Raw genomic sequence first — 20566 nt, 5'->3', positions numbered from 1 at the left:
TCGTACTTAAATCAACGATGCACTAACTACACAGTATCAACTGTATTTTATTTACTTCAATTTAGTGGGATTTGAGGATGTGAATCCTTTGCACGGATTGGCTAGTCAAGTCATATTTTACGTTGGGAGTTGTAATTACGCTCTCTTAATTTTATTCAGTAACTTCAAAATAATTTATTTTCTCTACAACTAGTTTAGCTTTGTAAAATTCAATATTTTGTTTTGTCAAAAATTACTTTATTTTGAGTGTAAAAAATGTAATATGTCCGAACCAAACCATCATTGTCATGTTCTTTGTCATATTTAATAGTTTCTAGCACATGCAAGTCAAAACGTGTGAGAGTTTCAAACTTTTTAAACAATTGTCTAACTGTGCAAGGCCCCAATGTTACTTATCCTTGTAATTTGCCATATTGCATAAAAGGACTAGTGTTTGTAATGCCTTTATAGAATGGATGTACGAGGGAAAATTTACATATCTAGACACAGTGTAGAGGATATGTCATCATTAATAATACATATCTCTCTTTTATTCCAAGCTATTAACTTAAATGTCTAAAATTAAACCAATTGACACTTGAGTCAACAATTTTTAAACCTCTTTTTATTCTGGTCTGTATATTCTTATTTTCATTCTATATGTCTTATTATTAGAAATCCTCAATACGTATCAAATCCTGAAAGTGATGTATAATTAATCATATCAGATTTAAGCTCTAAAGTCCAGTCCATTCACACATTTTAAATTGTAAAATAATATAATTTTAAGTATTCATTTCCAATATTTGTTACTTTACCTGGAAATATAAAGGATTAATTGATACAAAAATAAAAAGGGTTCATCCTATATAATCATCCCAAAAAAGTACTAAGTACATTAATAAAACAAAAGCAGAAAAGTTTTGATCATAAATTTTAATAGTTAACTTCTTTGATCTCTAGTTTTGCAAATAAACTGTCAAAATATATAACTTAACAGGTATAGACAGCAGTAGCTTATTTTCTACAACATAATCACAAAGAATAATAAAACCAAACAACCTGGGTTAAAAGTATACTATTATAACCAGTAACATTTTTGTATTGGTCAAAGTAGCTACTGTATATTTATTGCCTAGTACAACAATATTAACTCTTTTGCCGGCAAAAATATTCAAAAAATGCGAGCAGGAATATTACGGGATGAAACTTTTAGTCGTTATCAGAGATTGTGTGTGCAAATATATTATCTGCTTTAGTTCGTAATCCTTGTCCAAACGTAGCCGTACAGATAGCTTTGGTGAGCCTTGGAGCCTACAGGTCTGACCATGGCTAGGAACTCTACAGGTATGTGTTGAACTACTAGGTATAATAGATTAAATATAAATACAGTTCATGACAACAAAACATTGTGTACCACATTAAGTAGTTATTTAGAAAAAAATGTATATAAACCATGTAAATTATACGTATCTAATAAGCAAGGGTATTAAGTGACTGGAATTGCATTTCTTATAAGTGATACACTTTGTATGTAGCTCAAGATTAGGTTTTGGCCAAAAAATTTTAAAATCTTAATCCATATAAAAAGTTAGCCGTTTGCGAATTTTATAATTGTACCATTTGTGATAGTTAAACATACAAAACGTTGGCTGAAAAATATTTACATGATGAAATTTATTCAAAGAAAAAATTTGAATAGTGACTTGATCAACTTAGGCCTATTCATTTAATTAAAGATGCTTCAAAATGTAGGATATTTTAAAATTCAGGCAACAGGTTGACAGTTTTTTTTACTTCAAATAATCATCTTGTATTAATTACGAGCTGTTGGCCCATCCTACGTACAGGAATAAAGAAGTCAATTAAAATGTAATATGATTCAGAACAGCTAGTTAACATGCATAACGGCAAATCCTGGCACTTTTAATGGGGAAAATCATCTTGTAAATAAATGTCTTGTGACCACATATTTCTGTCATACAATTATAAGCCTTAAATAAATTTTAAATCAGAAATTTTTCAATAAAACAGCAATTATGTTGATTTTAAAAGCCTAAAAGTGAGATTTTTGGCAGATTCACACACTGTTTTTGAGTATACGTAGTAGCTACATCCACCTTCCATTGCATACTATCACTTATGGTACCTTGTCTTACCTCTGTGGCCACTGAAACCTAAAGAGGATTCTGGCCTATTCTCTCTAGCCCCTGCCTCTTCTAGTGTAGATATTAGTCTGGAGATGTCTTTCATTACTTGGTTTTTACACTTCATTCTTGGTCTTCCAAGTGGTCGTCTACATTGTGGTACTCCTTGGAATACACTTAAAAGTTTGTGCATCTTCTCCCCACCACACATAGCCTGCCCATCCGAGCCCTTAAATTTGGGTGTTTATGTATTACTATTTAGCTCTCTATTCGTTCGTATCTCAACCTCCGTTATCATGAACTGGCCTGTGTATTTTCTCTGCACTCTATTCTTAATAGATGCGATAGTTTGATGAAAAAATATATCACAAACATGAGTTAAAATTTTCATGGCATTAACTTATTTACACAGATTGCATTTACGACAAAACTGATTATACGCAATATTGTTTGAGATGTACAGTTCAAAATTACACATTTCCTGCTAACGCAGATCCTTTACGGTAGGTTTGTCGGTACCCCTCCCTGTTACCTTTAAAATTTCTAACATTAATCATTTTACTATTCAAATGTTGGCTTTTTGTTCTAATACCAACTTGAGGGATTTAGAACAGAAAAGCGAATGTCTGAATTCTTCTTGAATTCAAGGGAAAATTAGACAAAAAAACTTTGTCACAAGATAATGGAGGTTGAGATACAAACGAATAGAGAGCTAATACGAATGTTAAAACACCCATTTATAAAGGTGATTTCCAGAAGTAAAAGGCTCGGATGGACAGGCTATGCGTGGTGGAGAGAAGATACATCAACTTAAATGTATTCCAAGGAGCACCACAAGTACGTAGGACGGGACAACAGCTAGTAAAGCATTAAGTTTGTGTGAATAGTGTGATCTATAAGTATTTGTAACACAATATTTAGCTATACAATTTTTTTTTATTTGCACAACCTTTTAAGTTGACATTCCACTCCTGTGTTTGAAGTTATTCTCAGCTAAAACGTTGAAACACTGAGTACTAGCAATAGTCAATGGTACTAGTTAGAGTAGGTTCAGCAGATCAAATTAGCTATATGTTCTCTTTTTAATTAAAAAACTGGCTAAATCTAATCCATGCCAGGATGTCAATGTCCATAGTCTAATGAATGGTCAAAACTCACTACTGGACATCATTACAAATGTGTTATTTACAAATTTTTAAATTGTAAATGTGGGTAATATTCCAATATTACACACTAATTAACAATTCTATACCAGCTAAGTATTTATCATTGCCAGGTTGTGTTATCTTTTACTGAACATGTTGAATTTACTCAACTTAATTCTTTTGTCACTGGCGTCTAGATAAGCGCAACCCACCTCAACACTAAATGACTACTCATTTAGCATCATTAAGTATTGTGTTTTGTTTATGTTACAATTCAAATTGGCTGTACAATTTTCACTAGGCTTACCTAGAATTGGAATACTGAATTTGGCATGGTAATCTATAATGCCCTAAGAAGTTTTGATAAGAGTTGATCAGTAAAAAAACCATTCTGAGTAAAAAAAATAAATTCCATATAAGCAAGGTTAGGTGTCTATGTACCGAGATGAAAAAAGAAGGTTAGAGAGATAAGTTTTAAAATAGGGAAGAGTTGGAAGACCTTGAAAGAAATTTCACGACATCATAAAAAACATCTAAAAAAAACACAAGGGTGTTATGTATAAGGTTAATTTGATTTATTATATTATTAACTTCACATTTAATTTTTGTTTCATTCACTTTACACTTCACTTTTTTAGTTTTTTTTTTTTTCGCTTGACTTTTTTAGTTTTGTACAATTTTGTAATTTATTTTGCTGCAGTTCAATCATCTAGTGCTAAAAGGGAAAGTATCTACAGCAAGTGGAAGAGAACGAGAGATTTAATTAGAGAAACGAGGTTGGGAGAGTTTTACGAGTACACCACGGAAAATGGAACTGAATCGATAAATTTTGGCATCGACACATCACTAATAAAAAATAATTGGGTCTGATAGTGTGATAACTCAGGCAAAATTAATCCGATTTGAATTAAACTTGGTATAGGCTAAACCTGTGTTTATTTGAACAAGTTCACAAACCAGCATGTTATGGGAATGGGGTTTTTTGTGTGGTAAAAACATGTTTTCCATTTTTGACTATAAAAACAAAATTTTGCAGTATTTTTCTAAATTTGTTTGTAGAGTTAAAAAAATAATTTAGTATATTTGTATATTGAAGTGTACGGTATTTTATGTACTTATTGGTCAAAAAAAATTCCAAAAACACTGTAAATTAAAAATATTATTGTATTATGAGTAAACTGTTGGATTTTGCTGGTTTATAAACAAATTTTGAATAATTTTGGAATATTTGTAATTTGTACTAAACTATTAACATTTTATACAAAAAAATTTGCTGAAAAGAAAACGCTCTGTTACCTTCCCGCATTAATCCTAAGTACTCAGTAAACTATGTTTAATAAAACAAGGAGCCAATCTGAAATTTTTAAGGAGATATTTTAGTGAAATTATAATCAGGCATTTGGAAAATTGCTTGTATGCGGTATTTTTAGTGGTATTTTCTATTTTATCAAATACACGCATCACAAGTTTTAACTGTTTCCAATTTAAAATAATATTTTTGAGCGTAATTATAAGATTTTTTTGTTATTAATTTTTTTTCAAATTTTTATTATTATATTTTACCACTTTGATGAATCTACAAAAGATTGTTAGAAACTAATTTGACTATTAATAAAACAAATTGTTATTAATTGGTAGTTAATATAATAAATAGCAATAATCACTGCTCAATTTGTAAAAAATGATGTGCCTGTACTGTAACCTATTTAATATGATTAGTACCTATTTATGCCAATATTTTTATTTTTCTGAAATAAAGGTTCAGGAACACCGTTCTGCCACTTTCCGCCGCAAATCAATCACTGAGTCACTGATTCTAATGGAAACTTAAAAGTTAAAAACCCATCAACACATAAAAAAATGGACGTTCCATATTACAAAACACGACAATTCGAGTTGATTTACAACAACCTTGACAGTTATGAAGATTATTATACCTAGTAAACACCAACAAAACTGTTTTCATTGTGTGGCTTAAAACTAATTAAGACTAATGATTTGAAAGTATTTGGTTTCTCATTAATAGGTCATTAAAGAATGCTTCCTAATAGAGAGGTGGCTAATTTATTGGCAAGGGAGGCTTTTTGTGGTAAGCATCAAACATTATCAATTACCTGTATTTAATTTTAGGTCTAATACAAAAACAGTTTTATGATAAGTATACCCCCGCCACAGCAAACCTGCAGGCTAAGCGAATTTCTATTCGCCTCATTATATTTTCAATAAAATATCTCCTTAAATGTGAGATTTATTCCCTATTTAACTAGGTGTACAATACAGCTGTCTGGTTGCAATATTGAGCGGAGCTATCATATTAATCCAATACTCATATAAAGTCAATGCTACATCCGGCTAACGTAAATGCGATGTCTCCTTACAGTATCCAAAGTCAATGCTTCAACTGTTTCTAATGAGAAACAGTAACAATGAGTATATAGACGAGTCAATTTAGCCCAAGAAAGCCTCTAAGATAGAACAAATTCCAACAAATGGTTTTTCGACGGTTTTTGGTAGTAATAGGTGTAGAAAGTACCAGAAAAAAAGTCTACCAAAATCGGACAACCGGAAGTCGTGTTTTTCCAAGATGGCCGCCGCGAGGCCCTCAAATCGACAAGATGACTGCAAATACGTCGATTCATAGTTCCAGGATTGGCCGATTTCCACGAAAATTGGCAAACACATGTTGAACTATATTTCCAACCTTAAATATGAAAACTAGGCAGACAAAGTAACCAAAAGATGAATTTTCAGGGTATTATGTGCTAAAAAAAAAGATTTTTTACCTCAAATAAAAGTTTTTCTAACATTTTGTTCAAAGTTTGTTATAATTTCAAATTTATTTTTTCACCATTAGATTCAACACAAAAAACCTAACAATTTAGTATATTGAATCTTTGTTCTGCTTCAATTTGTTACAGAGATATTGAAAGTAATAACTTTAGTATGTTTTCTTGCCGAGATAGCTTAATGTTAATTTTATGGAGAATAAGCATAAATATTAATATTATTTTTCATTAAACCTATATAGATAAGACTTTTTGTTCTGCTTCATATTATCTGTTTTAATATTTTTTTTACTAAAAATTCCTTTTTTGGCAGTTGCCGTTGCAGCAAACTTACGTATTCGGTTCCTCAGTTTTAATCATAAAGAGAATAAGCAAAAATCAATTTTTTATTAGTCCGAGAAGTATAGAATATAACCTTAAAACCAATACAAGAAAACGTTTAATGGTTTTATGTTGTATTTTTGGGTGTGCAGAGTCGGATTTTCTTAACTTTGGCCATTTTTTGAAAAAAATATACCATAAGCATTTTCTATGCACAATTTTCTAAATATTGACTAAATATTGACATCGATATTTATTGGGTGGTCAGTACTTCATTTCGATGGTAAACGTATTTTGGCCGCCATTTTGGATCCACCTTATTGGATGTAATTTTTTGTTGTTGTAACGACAGTGTTGTGACACATTATTACTATATATACTAGATTTTCTCGCATATTCCATTGCCGAAATCCGTTTTTAAATACATTTTTTTTTGTTTTAAATGTTTTGTACTTTGAAATTTTTTTACGATTACTTTCCTTATCTTCAGTTAGTAGTTCATTCTTAAATAATTAATGATGTAAGGGCTTTCATTTGAGCTATTGATTATTAAAATTGGACGAGTAAGAGACGAGATACCAATCCCAACAAAATATTAAATTTAACTTTGTATAAATCAGTTTTTATTAAATGATTAATATCTTGGGTTCTTAATACGTCACCAAGTTCTTTCTGGTCTCAAATTGCTCAGTAGAGAATTAGGCTTTTTATTTGATTAGTCACTAAATAATATCTGACTAATTAATAAAAAATGAGTCATGCACCTTAATTTAATATTCAATTATTTGCTTTTGAAATTTGTCTTTAGTTAAGTACATATATCCCCAATTCTAATAACTCCCAATAAATAATCCATAACTACAGTAAAAGTCAATACTTTGATGAATCTTTTAAGATTATAAAGAGTATTGGGAGTTATTTTTCGATTTGGGGGTATTTGTCTTAAACTAAAGACAAATCTCGAAAAAAAATATTGTTAAATAAGACAGACCCATATTAAATTTGTCAAATTTTATTTAGTGATTTAAAAAAATGAATCCAAACATTTACTGAGTAATATGAAACCAGAAAGAACTTGGTGGCGTATTAAGAACCCGAGATATAAATATTTTAATAAAAATGTATTTCTAAAAAGTGAAATTTAATATTTTGTTGGGGTTGGTAACTAGTCTCTAACTCGTCAGATTTTAATGATCAATAGCTCAAATAAAGGCCTTACATTACTAAATGTTTAAAGCTAGAACGAACTGCAAGCGTTAATATGTACTGGAGATATAAGAAGAAATAATCTAAAAAAATGTTCAAAATACGAAACGTCCTTAAGAAATTTATGCAGAAGATTTTTCGTTTGGATATATCTTTAAAACGAAAAAAAATATTTAAAAACTCATTTTGGCAATGGAGTGGGCGTGAAAATCTAGTTAAAAATAAAGTGTCACAACATTGCCATTACATTAAAAAAATTATTATATCCAATATGGCCGATCCAAGATGACGGCCAAAAACACGTTCCCTATTGAAATGACACTGTCATTACATAAAAAAAAATATTTATATCCGATGGGGGATCCAAAATGACGGCCGAAAACACGTTCCCTATCGAAATGAAGAAATGACCACCCAATAAATATCGGTGATGGTCTGAAGTCAATATCAATGAAAATGCATGTGGATTTTTTTTTATTTTTCCAATGTTGAGAAAATCTGTCATATTAAATCTTGATTCAAGGGGTTTTCCAGTAGACCGATTTTTGGCAATTTTTGCTATGTTACTCTGCATACCCAACAGTACATCATAAAAACATAAAACGATTTCTTGAAATTTTTTAAGGTAATATTCTATACTTCTCGGACTAATAAAAAAATTGATTTTTGCTTATTCTCTTTATGATTAAAACTGAGGAACCGAATACGTAGGTTTGCTGCAACGGCAACTGCCAAAAAAGGAATTTTTAGTAAAAAAAATATTAAAACAGATAATATGAAGCAGATCAAAAAGTCTTATCTATATAGGTTTAATGAAAAATAATATTAATATTTATGCTTATTCTCCATAAGATTAACATTAAGCTATCTCGGCAAGAAAACATACTAAAGTTATTACTTTCAATATCTCTGTAACAAATTGAAGCAGAACAAAGATTCAATATACTAAATTGTTAGGTTTTTTGTGTTGAATCTAATGGTGAAAAAATAAATTTGAAATTATAACAAACTTTGAACAAAATATTAGAAAAACATTTATTTGAGGTAAAAAATCTTTTTTTTTAGCACATAATACCCTGAAAATTCATCTTTGGGTTACTTTGTCTGCCTAGTTTTCCTAGTAGTGCCTAGTTTAAGGTTTGAAATATAGTTCAACATGTGTTCGCCAATTTTCGTGGAAATCGGCCAATCCTGGAACTAAGCGACGAATTTGCAGTCATCTTGTCGATTTGAGGGCCTCGCGGCGGCCATCTTGGAAAAACTCGACTTCCGGTTGTCCGATTGTGGTAGACTTTTTTTCTGGTACTTTCTATACCTATTACTACCAAAAACCGTCGAAAAACCATTTGTTGGAATTTGTTCGATCTCAATGCCTATATTTACTCGACTAATACGCATAATACTGCAGTAAGAATGAGATATTTACTTGCAGTAACCAAAGTCATACGTCTAGTTCACGTAAATGTTATAACTCAATGGAGCATTGGTATCAACGAATGACTCAAGATGAAACAAGATTTTCATTCTCATAATGCAAGGAATAATTACAGTTAGACATAACAGCTCATAGACTTAAAAATAGTAGCAATATTCATAGACTAAACTGCATTAATTTTTTTAATGAATTGCCTGATTCGGCCAGAACTGAATCCTTCAAGATATTCAAATCTAAATTATGTGAATGGTTGATAAGTAATCCTTTCTATGGCATCCATGAATTTCTAAACACAAAAGTTGATATTGAATTTTGATGTGTATCTACATGATCCATATTCTCTAGATATGTTGTATTTTAATTAACTAAGTATTTTGTAAAACTTTGTATTTTATTTGTTAATTTGGAATATTTTGTATGTGTTTTGACTATGTCTATCTATTCCTTTGTACAAAGAAAGGTCAATGGCAATAAAACTCTTGATTCTTGACTCAATCTCCTATGTTAAATATTGATGGTTTTCCGTAAGATATGTTTTGTTCAGATCATAAATCTCAAAATGAAGAAGAGGAACGTAAAGATCAAAATTGGCTGAGGACTGTCAGCAGTGCTGTCCACCATCGCATTCCTATCACAAGGTAACAATAGACAATCATATGTTAAAAATACACTATCACAAGGTAACAATAGACAATCACATGTTAAAAATACACTATCACAAAAAGATAACAACAATGCAAATGTAATGTAATGGACACAAATGTAATAAACGCAAGGCAATGAATGAAACACAATTATAATGTGATTACGCACAATCTGACAGTAATGAAATACATTCATAAATTAATACAACATTGTCATGAGAAAACACATAAAATTGCATATTTATGATACATAGTAATGGAAATATGGTGCCCAAAGTAATGGAAATATAGTCATTGACACACTATTAATCAAATAAATTACTTTCCACATGAATACGACTTATCTTTCTTTCAAGATGGATCTGGGACTACAGCCGGATGGACGCAGTGTCCGATGTTATTGCAGGAGTCACCCTTGGACTGACATTGATCCCGCAGAGCATCGCGTACTCTTCATTAGCTGGTGTGCCTCCACAGGTAAGCCCTAGGAACTTCTTTGCCCTAGGAACCCTAGGAAAACCTCTAAGAAATATAGTATACCTACAAGATTCCCGTACGTAGAACAAGCAAACAGCTAGTTACAAATAAATAAGTAACAGCTGATTTAAATGCACACGTTTTTCAGTCCCAATGCTTTTCTTATGGTGGATATTTTACGTTATATCTCGTTTTCTGGTAACTTGATGGGAAATCTGCTACTTTTCCCGAGTCCCTGGGGTCAAGACCTTTAATTTAAGACCCCTCCCACCTTTCTGCAACTTACCAGACGTCCACAATTTTCTGGTAAAAATTTTGTCTTACAGAATTATATATAAGGATGTATCCACTAATTATCTCCAAGTAAAAAGTGCATTTTGTCATACATTTTTCTACCAAAACCTCGACTCCTCGTAACCGTGAACTATTGGTCCATACGATGATCTGGAGACAGTGAAGTAATGTTGCCATACATGTCACACAGGCCAGCCAGAAGTTATGGATAAGGCAGTACTGGCAGCATCTCAAACCTACAACGTGGTTATATGTAGCCATAGCCACTAATGAGCTAACTGTAAAATCAACCTTTATTGCTTTTCATAAAATACAAATACAGGGAAATATTACTTTTCCAAAAACCGGGAATGTATGTACCTAGAAAATATTTTTAATTTACACCATCGAGGCACACACTCATTATGAGATTTATTATTCAACTCTGTTAAAATTGTTTCTTAAATAGTAGAAGACACATCAACCAGTGTGTGTATCTCCAACTCTGTGTTTTTTTGTGTACGTGTTTGGCACAATCAAGGAAGTGTTTACTAGCCCCACCTCTCTGATGGCTCTAAACTGAACACACAGGACACCTCACTCCACAGTTTGTGTCTAAACCTGTGTTTTGTGTTTCAGTACGGCCTCAACTCAGCGTTCATGGGTTGTTTTGTGTACGTGTTGTTCGGCACAATCAAGGAAGTGTCTATTGGCCCCACCTCACTGATGGCTCTACTTACGGCTGAATACACAGGACACCTCACTCCACAGTTTGTAGTTGCTTTGTGTTTCTACGTCGGTTGCGTTGAGTTCCTCATGGGTGTGCTTAAACTGGGTAAGTGTTTAATGTTTGAGGTAATTTCAATTCAATTTAATATCAATAAGCACTGTAGATCGTTTGAATATATGAATCCAAAATTTGAAACTAAGATGATAAAAATAATTGGATTGATTGGTTCCCAGGTTTTCTGGTAGATTTTATCTCCATCCCGGTAACGTCAGGGTTCCAAACAGCCACTTCTGTCATCATCATTGTGTCTCAGATGAAAGGCATTCTGGGTGTCCGGTTCAAATCTTGCAGTTTCCTTGACAACGTTCATCAGCTGTTTATACACTTCAAGGAGACACAATTCTCTGCTGATTTTTTGCTTGGAGTCAGCTGTATTGTTTTTCTATTACTGTTGAGAGTAAGTAAGAATCTTCATTTGATTGGGTTTGTAAATTTTATATTATTTTTTCCTACAGTCACCCGACAAAGTTGGCTTCCTTGTACTGTTTATAGTACAGAAAGCTGCTAATTGCTGCTTATTTATACTTTGTCGTACGGTTTATACTTTGGCGCACATCAGGATTCCAACAACAACACGAAACAGCGTGGTTCTATTATGCACGTAATCCGTGTACGCTTGGAAATAGGTTGGCAACACTTAAAGATAATAATACTATGAGCAGCTGATTGACTATTATAAATACGATTTAACCTGTCATTTCGTGTTTATAGTTTCGGTATTTCTGAACTTTCTGGACTTTTCTTTTAAACGTTTTTAAAACATTCCTACGATCTTAATAAACAAAAAAATACCTTTAAAGCATTTTTTTTAGGCGCGGAAACCACTTCAAATTACAAAAACACACGGAACTATATTCTCAAGTCGCGGAGCACATTTCTTGCCGAGGAAAAATAGCGGAGTGATACGGACCAGGTACTACTTTCTCTAGGGCACCTATTTGTGTTGCCAGCTGATAGTGTTTGAAAGACTAATTATTTATATGCTTTATAGTGACTGTAGGAAAAATATAATGTGTAACACGAGTGCAAAAGGCCTTTGCTGCACTCCAGATCATTCCGCACTCGCCTGCGGCTCGTGTGTAAACATTGCTCTTGTGTGCAGCAAAGTGCCACTTTGCCCACTAGTTACACAAATAACTATTGTGTGTACAGGGGTTTAAGCAAATATGTTTTCAGTGTAAAGAACACAAGCTCACAGCTGGTTTCTAAAGATTTGTTTAGTTAGTGACATAAAAAATCTAATGTGAGTTGCAGTCCTGTAAACCACTACCACCAAACCAGCAACCTACCACAAGCTCTTTTTTTTAGTTAAATGGTGAGAATCTAACTATTATATCTAGATACATTATATAGACAATTCAAAAGTCAGCTTTTTTTGATAAAAATATATAATTGGTTACATTTTAAAATGAATACTTTGTGACAGAAAGTCAAAGATCTTCCAATCGCAGAGGACACAACGTTTAAGCGAGTTCTGAAGCAAGTTTTGTGGTTTGCGTCTACGGCCAGAAACTTTCTTGCTGTGGTCATCTCTGCAGGAATCGCTTACTACTGTGAGACTTACGTCGGGAAAGTCCCATTCATGCTTTCACGTAAGACTAATATTTTTTGTAATTAAATTATAAATACAGTAGGTTTTGTAAGATTATTGTATTCTATTGCAAATGAATCAACCAACAATTGAGAAAACTTAATTCCAAGCTATGTCTCTTAACAAGAACATAAAATCACCAGCACTTTCTCACATAACCAAGCTGTTCATATTCATTGTAAAAAAAAATCATAGAAAGATAAAAAGACGATAGAAAATCTCTCTGAAAATAACCATTCCGAAAATATAATATAGCCTACACCAAAGTCCCACTAATCCGAACTTAAAGACTTGATTCTTTTTGGATTACCGAATTGTTTGGCTTAGCTGGAAATGTGGTGGAATTGCATTAAGAAAATTTGACACTGTACTTTTAACTATTGTAAACATATAGCTATACAGGATTGCTCGTACGATCACTAAGACATTGTGATTTTCCCCCACGATCAGTTTCTTTTTACTACACCACAAATTTTAAGAAGACACAAGAGAACACTGTTGATGAACGTGCTCTCAGCCATCGGCAATTGCAAGTTATTCAAATTGTTTTTTTTCTGTACAAAATTATTCAGCAATTAACACACTCTTTCTAGTCACGGAAAATCACGTACGATCCCCAGTTTCCTAGGATTCCTGGTCAGCTGGACACCCCGATTAGTAATTCAAAACACACACAGTAGGTTTGATTTCATTTTATATTATGAACCATATCTATTCAACAGATGGTTTGGAATAACCGAACGCTGATGTACTCAATTGTTTTCACAGTTGTTTAAAAAAGTAATTAACCCAATGTCAACTATTTCAGGAGGTGTAAAGCCGGGTCTTCCCCCTCTTGCGTTCCCCAACCTTACTCCAACCTTTAACAACCACACATACACGGTAACAGAGACGGTAGAGGAGCTAGGACTGGGTATCTTCATCATCCCCACAGTGGCAGTGCTGGCCAATGTGGCCATAGCCAAGGCTTTCAGTAAGTACACAACTTTAAACAAATAGCCTTGATTGTAGAGAAACAACTGTGATGTAGTTATCATGCCCTCGTCTTTAGCTGCTGCCAATTTAAAATAACCATACCACTGAGAGATCATGTTGCTGTATGTAATAGTAACGCTCCCCATGAGAGGTTTTTTCGATTATGTTTTGTTTTAGTAAAAAACTGATGCAGCAGGTTCATTTTTGTGCTGACTTATGTGGATAGGTAAATTCAATTTTAAAATAGGCCATGCAATTTTAAATAAAAGCAAGAGGATATGTTTCATGGACAGATTAAAAGTTGAACCGTTTCAATCATACCTACTTCAGTTTACTCTGTGGTGAAATTATCAGCTTTTTAATCACCGTTGTTAGCCTAAAGCCTGTATTTCCATATAAACACTTTTAAGAAATACATTCTACATTTTATACAAAAATAAATAAACGGTATCAGCATTCTGACACATACTTTCTCCCACAAGTTTGTCAACAACCTTTATCATGTGTACGCGGTGAGAGTAAATATACGGAAATGGGATTTGTACAATTTTGTTCAGAACGTAAAGGAATATAACATGTTAAATTTTTATCAAAATCGTTCGGGCCTTTTTTTTTTGGGAAAATCCGATTTTTCTGTTATTTAACGGGGGTTTTATGGGAAAATTACATAATTTACAATAACTTTTAAACCGTAATTTTTACAGAAATGGGATTCGTACCATTTTGTTCAGAATATAAAGGACTATAACATACTAAATTTTTATCAAAATCGTTCGGGCCATTTTTGGGAAAATCCTATTTTTCAGTTTTTTTATGGGGTTTTATGGGAAAATCCCTATTAAAAATAAAAATTTCTAAAAAATTAAAAAAACTATCAAAATTGTAAGGACTATAACATACTATGTTAAATCAAAACCGTATTTTTTTCTAAAATCCTATTTTTCGTTATTTTATGGGGTTTTTAAGGGAAAATAACATATTTGACCATAACTTTTGAACCATAATTTTTACAGATATGGGATTTGTACCATTTTATTCAGAATTTAAAGGGCTACAACATACTAAATTTTTATCAAAATCGTTCGGGCCATTTTTGAGAAAATCCGATTTTTCCGGTTTTTATGGGAAAATCCCCATTAAAAATCAAAATTTCAAAAAAATGAAAAAAACGCCTGGAGATACCATAGATTAGAACCTACATACCAAATTTCATCGAAATCGGACCACAGGTGTAGTCTCTAGCTCTGTACACATCCAGACACACAGACACACACACACACACACCATCACACACACACACACACACACAGACATCACTTCGAAAACCACTTTTTTGGGTCCAGGGGGACCCAAAACGAATATATCCACTCAAAACTCAAACTCGAAAATTTTGACGAAAACAATACTTTCTCCATATACTATGGTATAGGGGGAGAAAGTAAAAAATCACCAACAAAATATTTTTTACAGTAAAATTAAGGTCGATTCATCGTGGTATAACGTGAGTACCGTATGGTACATTTATCAAGAGACTTTTAATTTTGTCATTTAATTTTACAGTCACAGGAGGCACGATCGATGCAACCCAGGAAATGTTGACACTCAGTTTTTGCAACATTCTCGGCTCCATGGTACAGTCAATGCCGACCTGTGGTGCCTTTACACGCAGCGCTGTAGCTAGCGCCAGTGGCATACGGACGCCATTAGCCGGCCTGTACAGTGGTAAGTGTAGTATGGCATGTGAAGATGAGGGAGTGTGTGTGAAACCAATGAATACAAACCCTTCATGAAGCGAAATGCTTATGGGAAATAGTCAGACTGGAATGTTGCCCAAAATGACCACTCAAGCGGCAGCCACGCTACTCCCTCTCTCTCTCCTAAGCTGAATCTTTGTTTCTCTCTCTCTCTCTCAGTCAGATGACTTGGCCGCACTCTCACAATAGTCTACCTAGCGGCCGCCATGGGAACTATCCAAAATTAAAATATTCCTAGACTGAGCTTTTGGGAGCCTTGGTCTAGTATTACTGTTAGAGAGAGATTTTTCCCTCCTTACTGGATGGATGCCTGGGGCCCTATTTTTGAAATGGTTGACTGTTGAGTTGAGTGTCGAGACATTATTTCCAACCACCTATCTACCACCTACCATCAACCAACACCTATCCAGCTACCACCAACACCTATCGAGCTGTTGAGTGGAGGTTGACTGCACTTTCTTCTTCCTCTCTTTCGGCAAAAAATTACTCTTTTTGAGTCAACGCCATATTGTTTTGTTATTGCTTTAATTTACTAATTGCGATTTAGAGGTTATGTATTTGTTGAAAATGTCTTAGCACCCAATACTTTATGCGATTGTTAATTTTATTTACTGTGTCAATACTAGACTATTTAATCTATTTACTTTGTTATAAGACTATTTAATTTGTTTGAAATACACTAGGTATACTAATTGAACTTATTAAAAGATAATTATTGTTATTAGACCTATGATTTAAGGTATTAAAGATTGTGGTAGAGAGAAACAATATCATAGTTTGTTTCAATACCATTCACCTAATAAAGGGATCAAATTAATTTAAGTTACGATAAGCTTTTCAGTGCAATGGCAAATAGCCATAAGCTTTAACCTAAATAAAAACACAATTAAAAATAACATGAAACAAAACGATGAAGAAAACTAAAACAAGGTGATATGTTCTTAAATAGATACGAAGAAAGCAAATAATAATGTATTTAGGATATGCCTAAACTTATAATGAGCTACACCATAAAACAAACAAACATCCATAGTAAATTTTATTGTTTTATAAATTTATATAAGGTACTTTTGCAATCACTAAGATTTAAGATTAAGCAAGACATAACCTCAATCTCTCAAGAACGGAGTTGACAGTTTACCTCAGTATCTCGAAATATGGTAGATTGAGATTAGCTGATCCAGATTTTAGAGTAAGAAGAGGTAAAATCGAAGATCACAAAAACTCTGCATTGTGATTGGTTTAAAATGACGTCATCTGAATTTCGGGCGGTCGTATGCTCTACATTTCCAAAACGAGTCACTCAACTAGTGATTTCCAACTCACTTCCAAACTTTTGGATTTCAAAAATACCAAATCCTGTTGTTGGTTGAGTTGAGTGTTGACTGTAGAGTCAACTGTCAACCATTTCAAAAATAGGGCCCCTGAAGTACGTACTATGGTGGACTGGTAAACCTTTAATTTCTCCATGAAATATTACTCTTTGACACACAGAGTAGTATCCAAACGAGGGAGAGAATGAGCTAAAAGGAATCTAAATAAGGTTTTCCAAAAGGACCACCTATGTCCAACATATTTAATTGTCTGAACAATCTTTCCATCTAGACCTAACCTTCTCTTTCACGATTCCCAGGTATACTCACGATGCTTGCGCTCACTTTTCTCACCCCATACTTCCACTTGATACCTCGAGCCACTCTTTCAGCTGTGCTTATTTCCGCCGTACTGTTCCTCATAGACTACCAGATCTTATGGCCCCTGTGGAAGACCAATAGTGAGTATTATTGATATAATAATTATTAGAACTGAGTTTGTTAACAAAATAATGACCAGTTGTGAGTATTTTTACACTGATACAATACTGGCTAGTAGTAGGTGATTTCTGCGAGTATTGGTAACACTAGTCATTAATGTTTGTTTGTTTATATTTCACCGCATGAGCTGAGCAATATTGGTATCAGTAGTTAATGTTGTCAATAAATTTAGACTGTTGTCACTGAGTTGGTAAGACTCGTTAAGTGTTTATCAATATTTTAGAGCGTGAGCTGAAGAATATTGTTAACCCTAGTTAATGTTTGGCAATATTTCAGAGCGTGAGCTGTGTATTGTGTTGGTAACACTGGTGTCTTGTCTGGGGCTTGGCGTAGAGATGGGATTGCTACTGGGAGTTATCTGTAATGTTGGTCACCTGATATACGTTTGGGCCCGACCTCACATCGCTGTCAGTACGAGGAAGGTGAGTCGCAAAATAACCTTGATCACACTCTTTTCTTAATTATTTTACTAATCCTTTTCTCATACTGTGATGACATAAATACACAAATAGTGTTGGAAGATGTATTTTATTTTGTAATATTCAAAATTTTCATCAAAATCAGTTAAATAGTTTAAAAATCCATTCATTGAAGAATAGTTTAACAAACCCGACTCCTTTGTGTTTAACTACCAGTATTAGTGATGATTGCTGAATCTGTTGATAAAACATGTTGGGATGTTTTCTAAGCTCCATCACAAATAAGCATCCGTCACAATGTTAAAACTTGTTTTTTATTCATACAACTTCTAATTCAGTTCTCTCCGCAGGTCTATCTCAACCATGGAGTGATGGAGTATGTCCTGGTAGCTCCCTCCATCGGGATGTTCTTCCCATCTGTTGATGTCGTCTCCAATCACTTGCTAGAGGCAGGTTTGCAGCAGGGAGGGGGGAGACACCCAGTTGTCTTGGACTGTACTCACTTCACATCTTTGGACTACACAGCAGCAAAGGTAAGATATGAGAATTTGTGATGTGGGTTAACAGGTTGTCTTGTAAACAACCACTTGTAAACAACGAGTGGTTTTGTTGTTATTATAAACAAGCAAACAAACCTCACGTTCTGAGTATTTTTAATATGTTATGTATGATCTTACAGGCTTTGTGCACTTTGATGAAAGACTTCAACAAGCGCAACCAGCATCTGGTGTTGATGAATGCGTCCCCGAAGATGATCAAACGGTTCCGCCACGTTGGATGCAAGAACATCAAGTGTTGCAGGGCTGAATCAGACTTGGAGGGTGTTGTAGGAGTCATTCCTATAGGTAAGGGATTGTGCATTTGGGTAAGGAATGGTTAATTTAGGTAAGGTTAACTTTCATGATGGTTCTCAAATGAGTTGTTTGATTAGGTAATGGACTCGTTTCCAAGTGAAGAGCTATTTATATTGGTTACTAACACATATTAGCTCAAAATAAAGATTGGATGGACATTAAAGCCCCTTCATTTAATGATAAAAACAACATTTGTGAAATTCGAAGTCATAGCATGGGAGATTTTTGTCTAGCACCTTTTTCCTCACAGAGGAAGATAGAAGTGATAGTATTGTTGTCCAAACGTCAAATCACGATGTAAAACAGGTCACCATTAACGGACCTTACTTCATCTTTACATCTCTTCTTTGGGCGTACAGCAGGCTTTATTCTATTCACATTTCCTTCCTATTTGTTTTTTTATTCTTTTGCTCTGCATATCAAATGCCTTTTAATCTCAAAAGTCTTTATTTTTGTTTGGCAAAACCATTTTATCGAAACACATTCCTCGGTTCCCTATTTATTATAAACTCTTTTATAAGTTTTGTGCTAAAAAGATATTTCCTAAGTCCTACTCTTTTTGTTACTGGCCCTTTTTAAGCACCTTGTCCAGAGTCAATATTTTGGATCTGTATGGGAGAATCTGTCATATTGTTTTATGAATTTTACGTTTTGTAAGGATAGTACAGTCATAGACAAAAAGAATTAAATATAGACTGTCAGCCGTGCTGCAGTTACCATAGGTTCCGCGCACACCGCTGGGAGTGCCGTGTAGTTTACGTAGCGCGTACGCCGTAAGTTCATGGCGCTCCCAGCGGTGTGCGCCAGAACCTATGGTAACCGCAGCACAGCTGACGGTCTATATTTAATTCTTTTTGTCTATGGTACAGTACAAGTTTATTGGCAAACATACTTCAAGCCGGATTTAGAATACTTGTGTCATAGATTCTTCACGGTTATTTAAATCTCCAAAAATCACTAAAACTTATGCAAATCTTCACTTACACAGCATATAATTTATAAAATTGTACAAATTGTTTTACTTTATTTCAGGAAATAGTAACTCAAGGACACCTCTGGAGAACACGAAAGAAAATAACAGACATGAGGTGATCCCTCTCATGGACCAGAGAAGCAGCAGCATAGAAGTTACTGAGAAGTTATGACAAAAGACCAACCAAGAAGACAAGGGGTAGCTGAACACTCAGGATGGTCGTGGAGAAATAAGTGAAAAATGAACTCATATCTTGGGATGAGTTGTTTTATAAAAAAAATACAAAAATGTTCCTTTTTCATTTGATATTTATTTTTAAATGTCATGTAAAAATCTGGAGTTTTTAGTGACTTTACTGAGCAATTTTTAGGAGTACTTTATGTGTCAAATAAGTAAATTAACAAGTAACATTAGCCACAGCAGGAAATGTTGTGACATTAATCTTTGTCACAGTCAAGAATACTGAAACAACACTATGTAATTATTTATGCTACTTTAACTTTCAACAAAAACTATCACTGCTTTACAATAAATTGAAAAGTGGCTAATAGTAGGCCTAACAGCCAATACTGAAATTAAGTTTCGGAATAGAAAATTTCCAATGTTTGATTCATTTGGTACACATTTTGGAAGAAATAGCATGAGCAATAACTCCTAAAATGTAATAAAATGCGTACTTTAAGCACTTGTACGATATGTTTCAACCGTTTCTTTAATTTATTTATTTTTATTATGTTAAATATGCACTTTTTTAATGAGATAAAAAGTTTGGTAATAATGGTTAAAATGGGAACTGCCTTGTTTTGAGGCTTAAAAATGAGAAGAGTAAATTTTCTCAGTTTTGACTTTATACTGATTTTACTTAAAAACCGTTTTAGATAGAAAAGAACTTAAAATACAAAAGTTGCAGGTAATTTGATTCAACACCAAAAGTTTTTCCAATGGATTCTGATGCAAGCATTGGTTTAGCTCATACCATAGAC

The 20566-nt window shown here is 33.5% G+C and overlaps 1 protein-coding gene across 1 annotated transcript; it reads left to right on the top strand.

The window, feature by feature from the left end:
- Positions 1–1257: 1257 nt before the first annotated feature.
- LOC129001047 (sodium-independent sulfate anion transporter-like) lies at positions 1258–19884 on the top strand. The gene is made up of 13 exons (XM_054428196.1): positions 1258–1326; positions 9564–9657; positions 10020–10140; positions 11053–11248; positions 11377–11600; positions 12630–12795; positions 13603–13767; positions 15330–15491; positions 17157–17297; positions 17614–17759; positions 18107–18289; positions 18436–18601; positions 19643–19884. The coding sequence occupies exons 1-13, from the start codon at positions 1308–1310 to the stop codon at positions 19753–19755; spliced, it is 1896 nt and encodes a 631-aa protein (XP_054284171.1). The 5' UTR covers positions 1258–1307; the 3' UTR covers positions 19756–19884.
- The last annotated feature ends 682 nt before the right edge of the window (positions 19885–20566 follow it).

This window comes from Macrosteles quadrilineatus, unplaced genomic scaffold (assembly GCF_028750875.1).
Source record: "Macrosteles quadrilineatus isolate MER2022 unplaced genomic scaffold, UCM_ALF_1.0 Scaffold_8__2_contigs__length_117827958, whole genome shotgun sequence".
In the NCBI taxonomy this organism is placed as follows: domain Eukaryota; kingdom Metazoa; phylum Arthropoda; class Insecta; order Hemiptera; family Cicadellidae; genus Macrosteles; species Macrosteles quadrilineatus.
The sequence above is the reverse complement of the archived record's forward strand: the minus strand, read 5'-3'. Positions and strand labels throughout refer to the sequence as shown.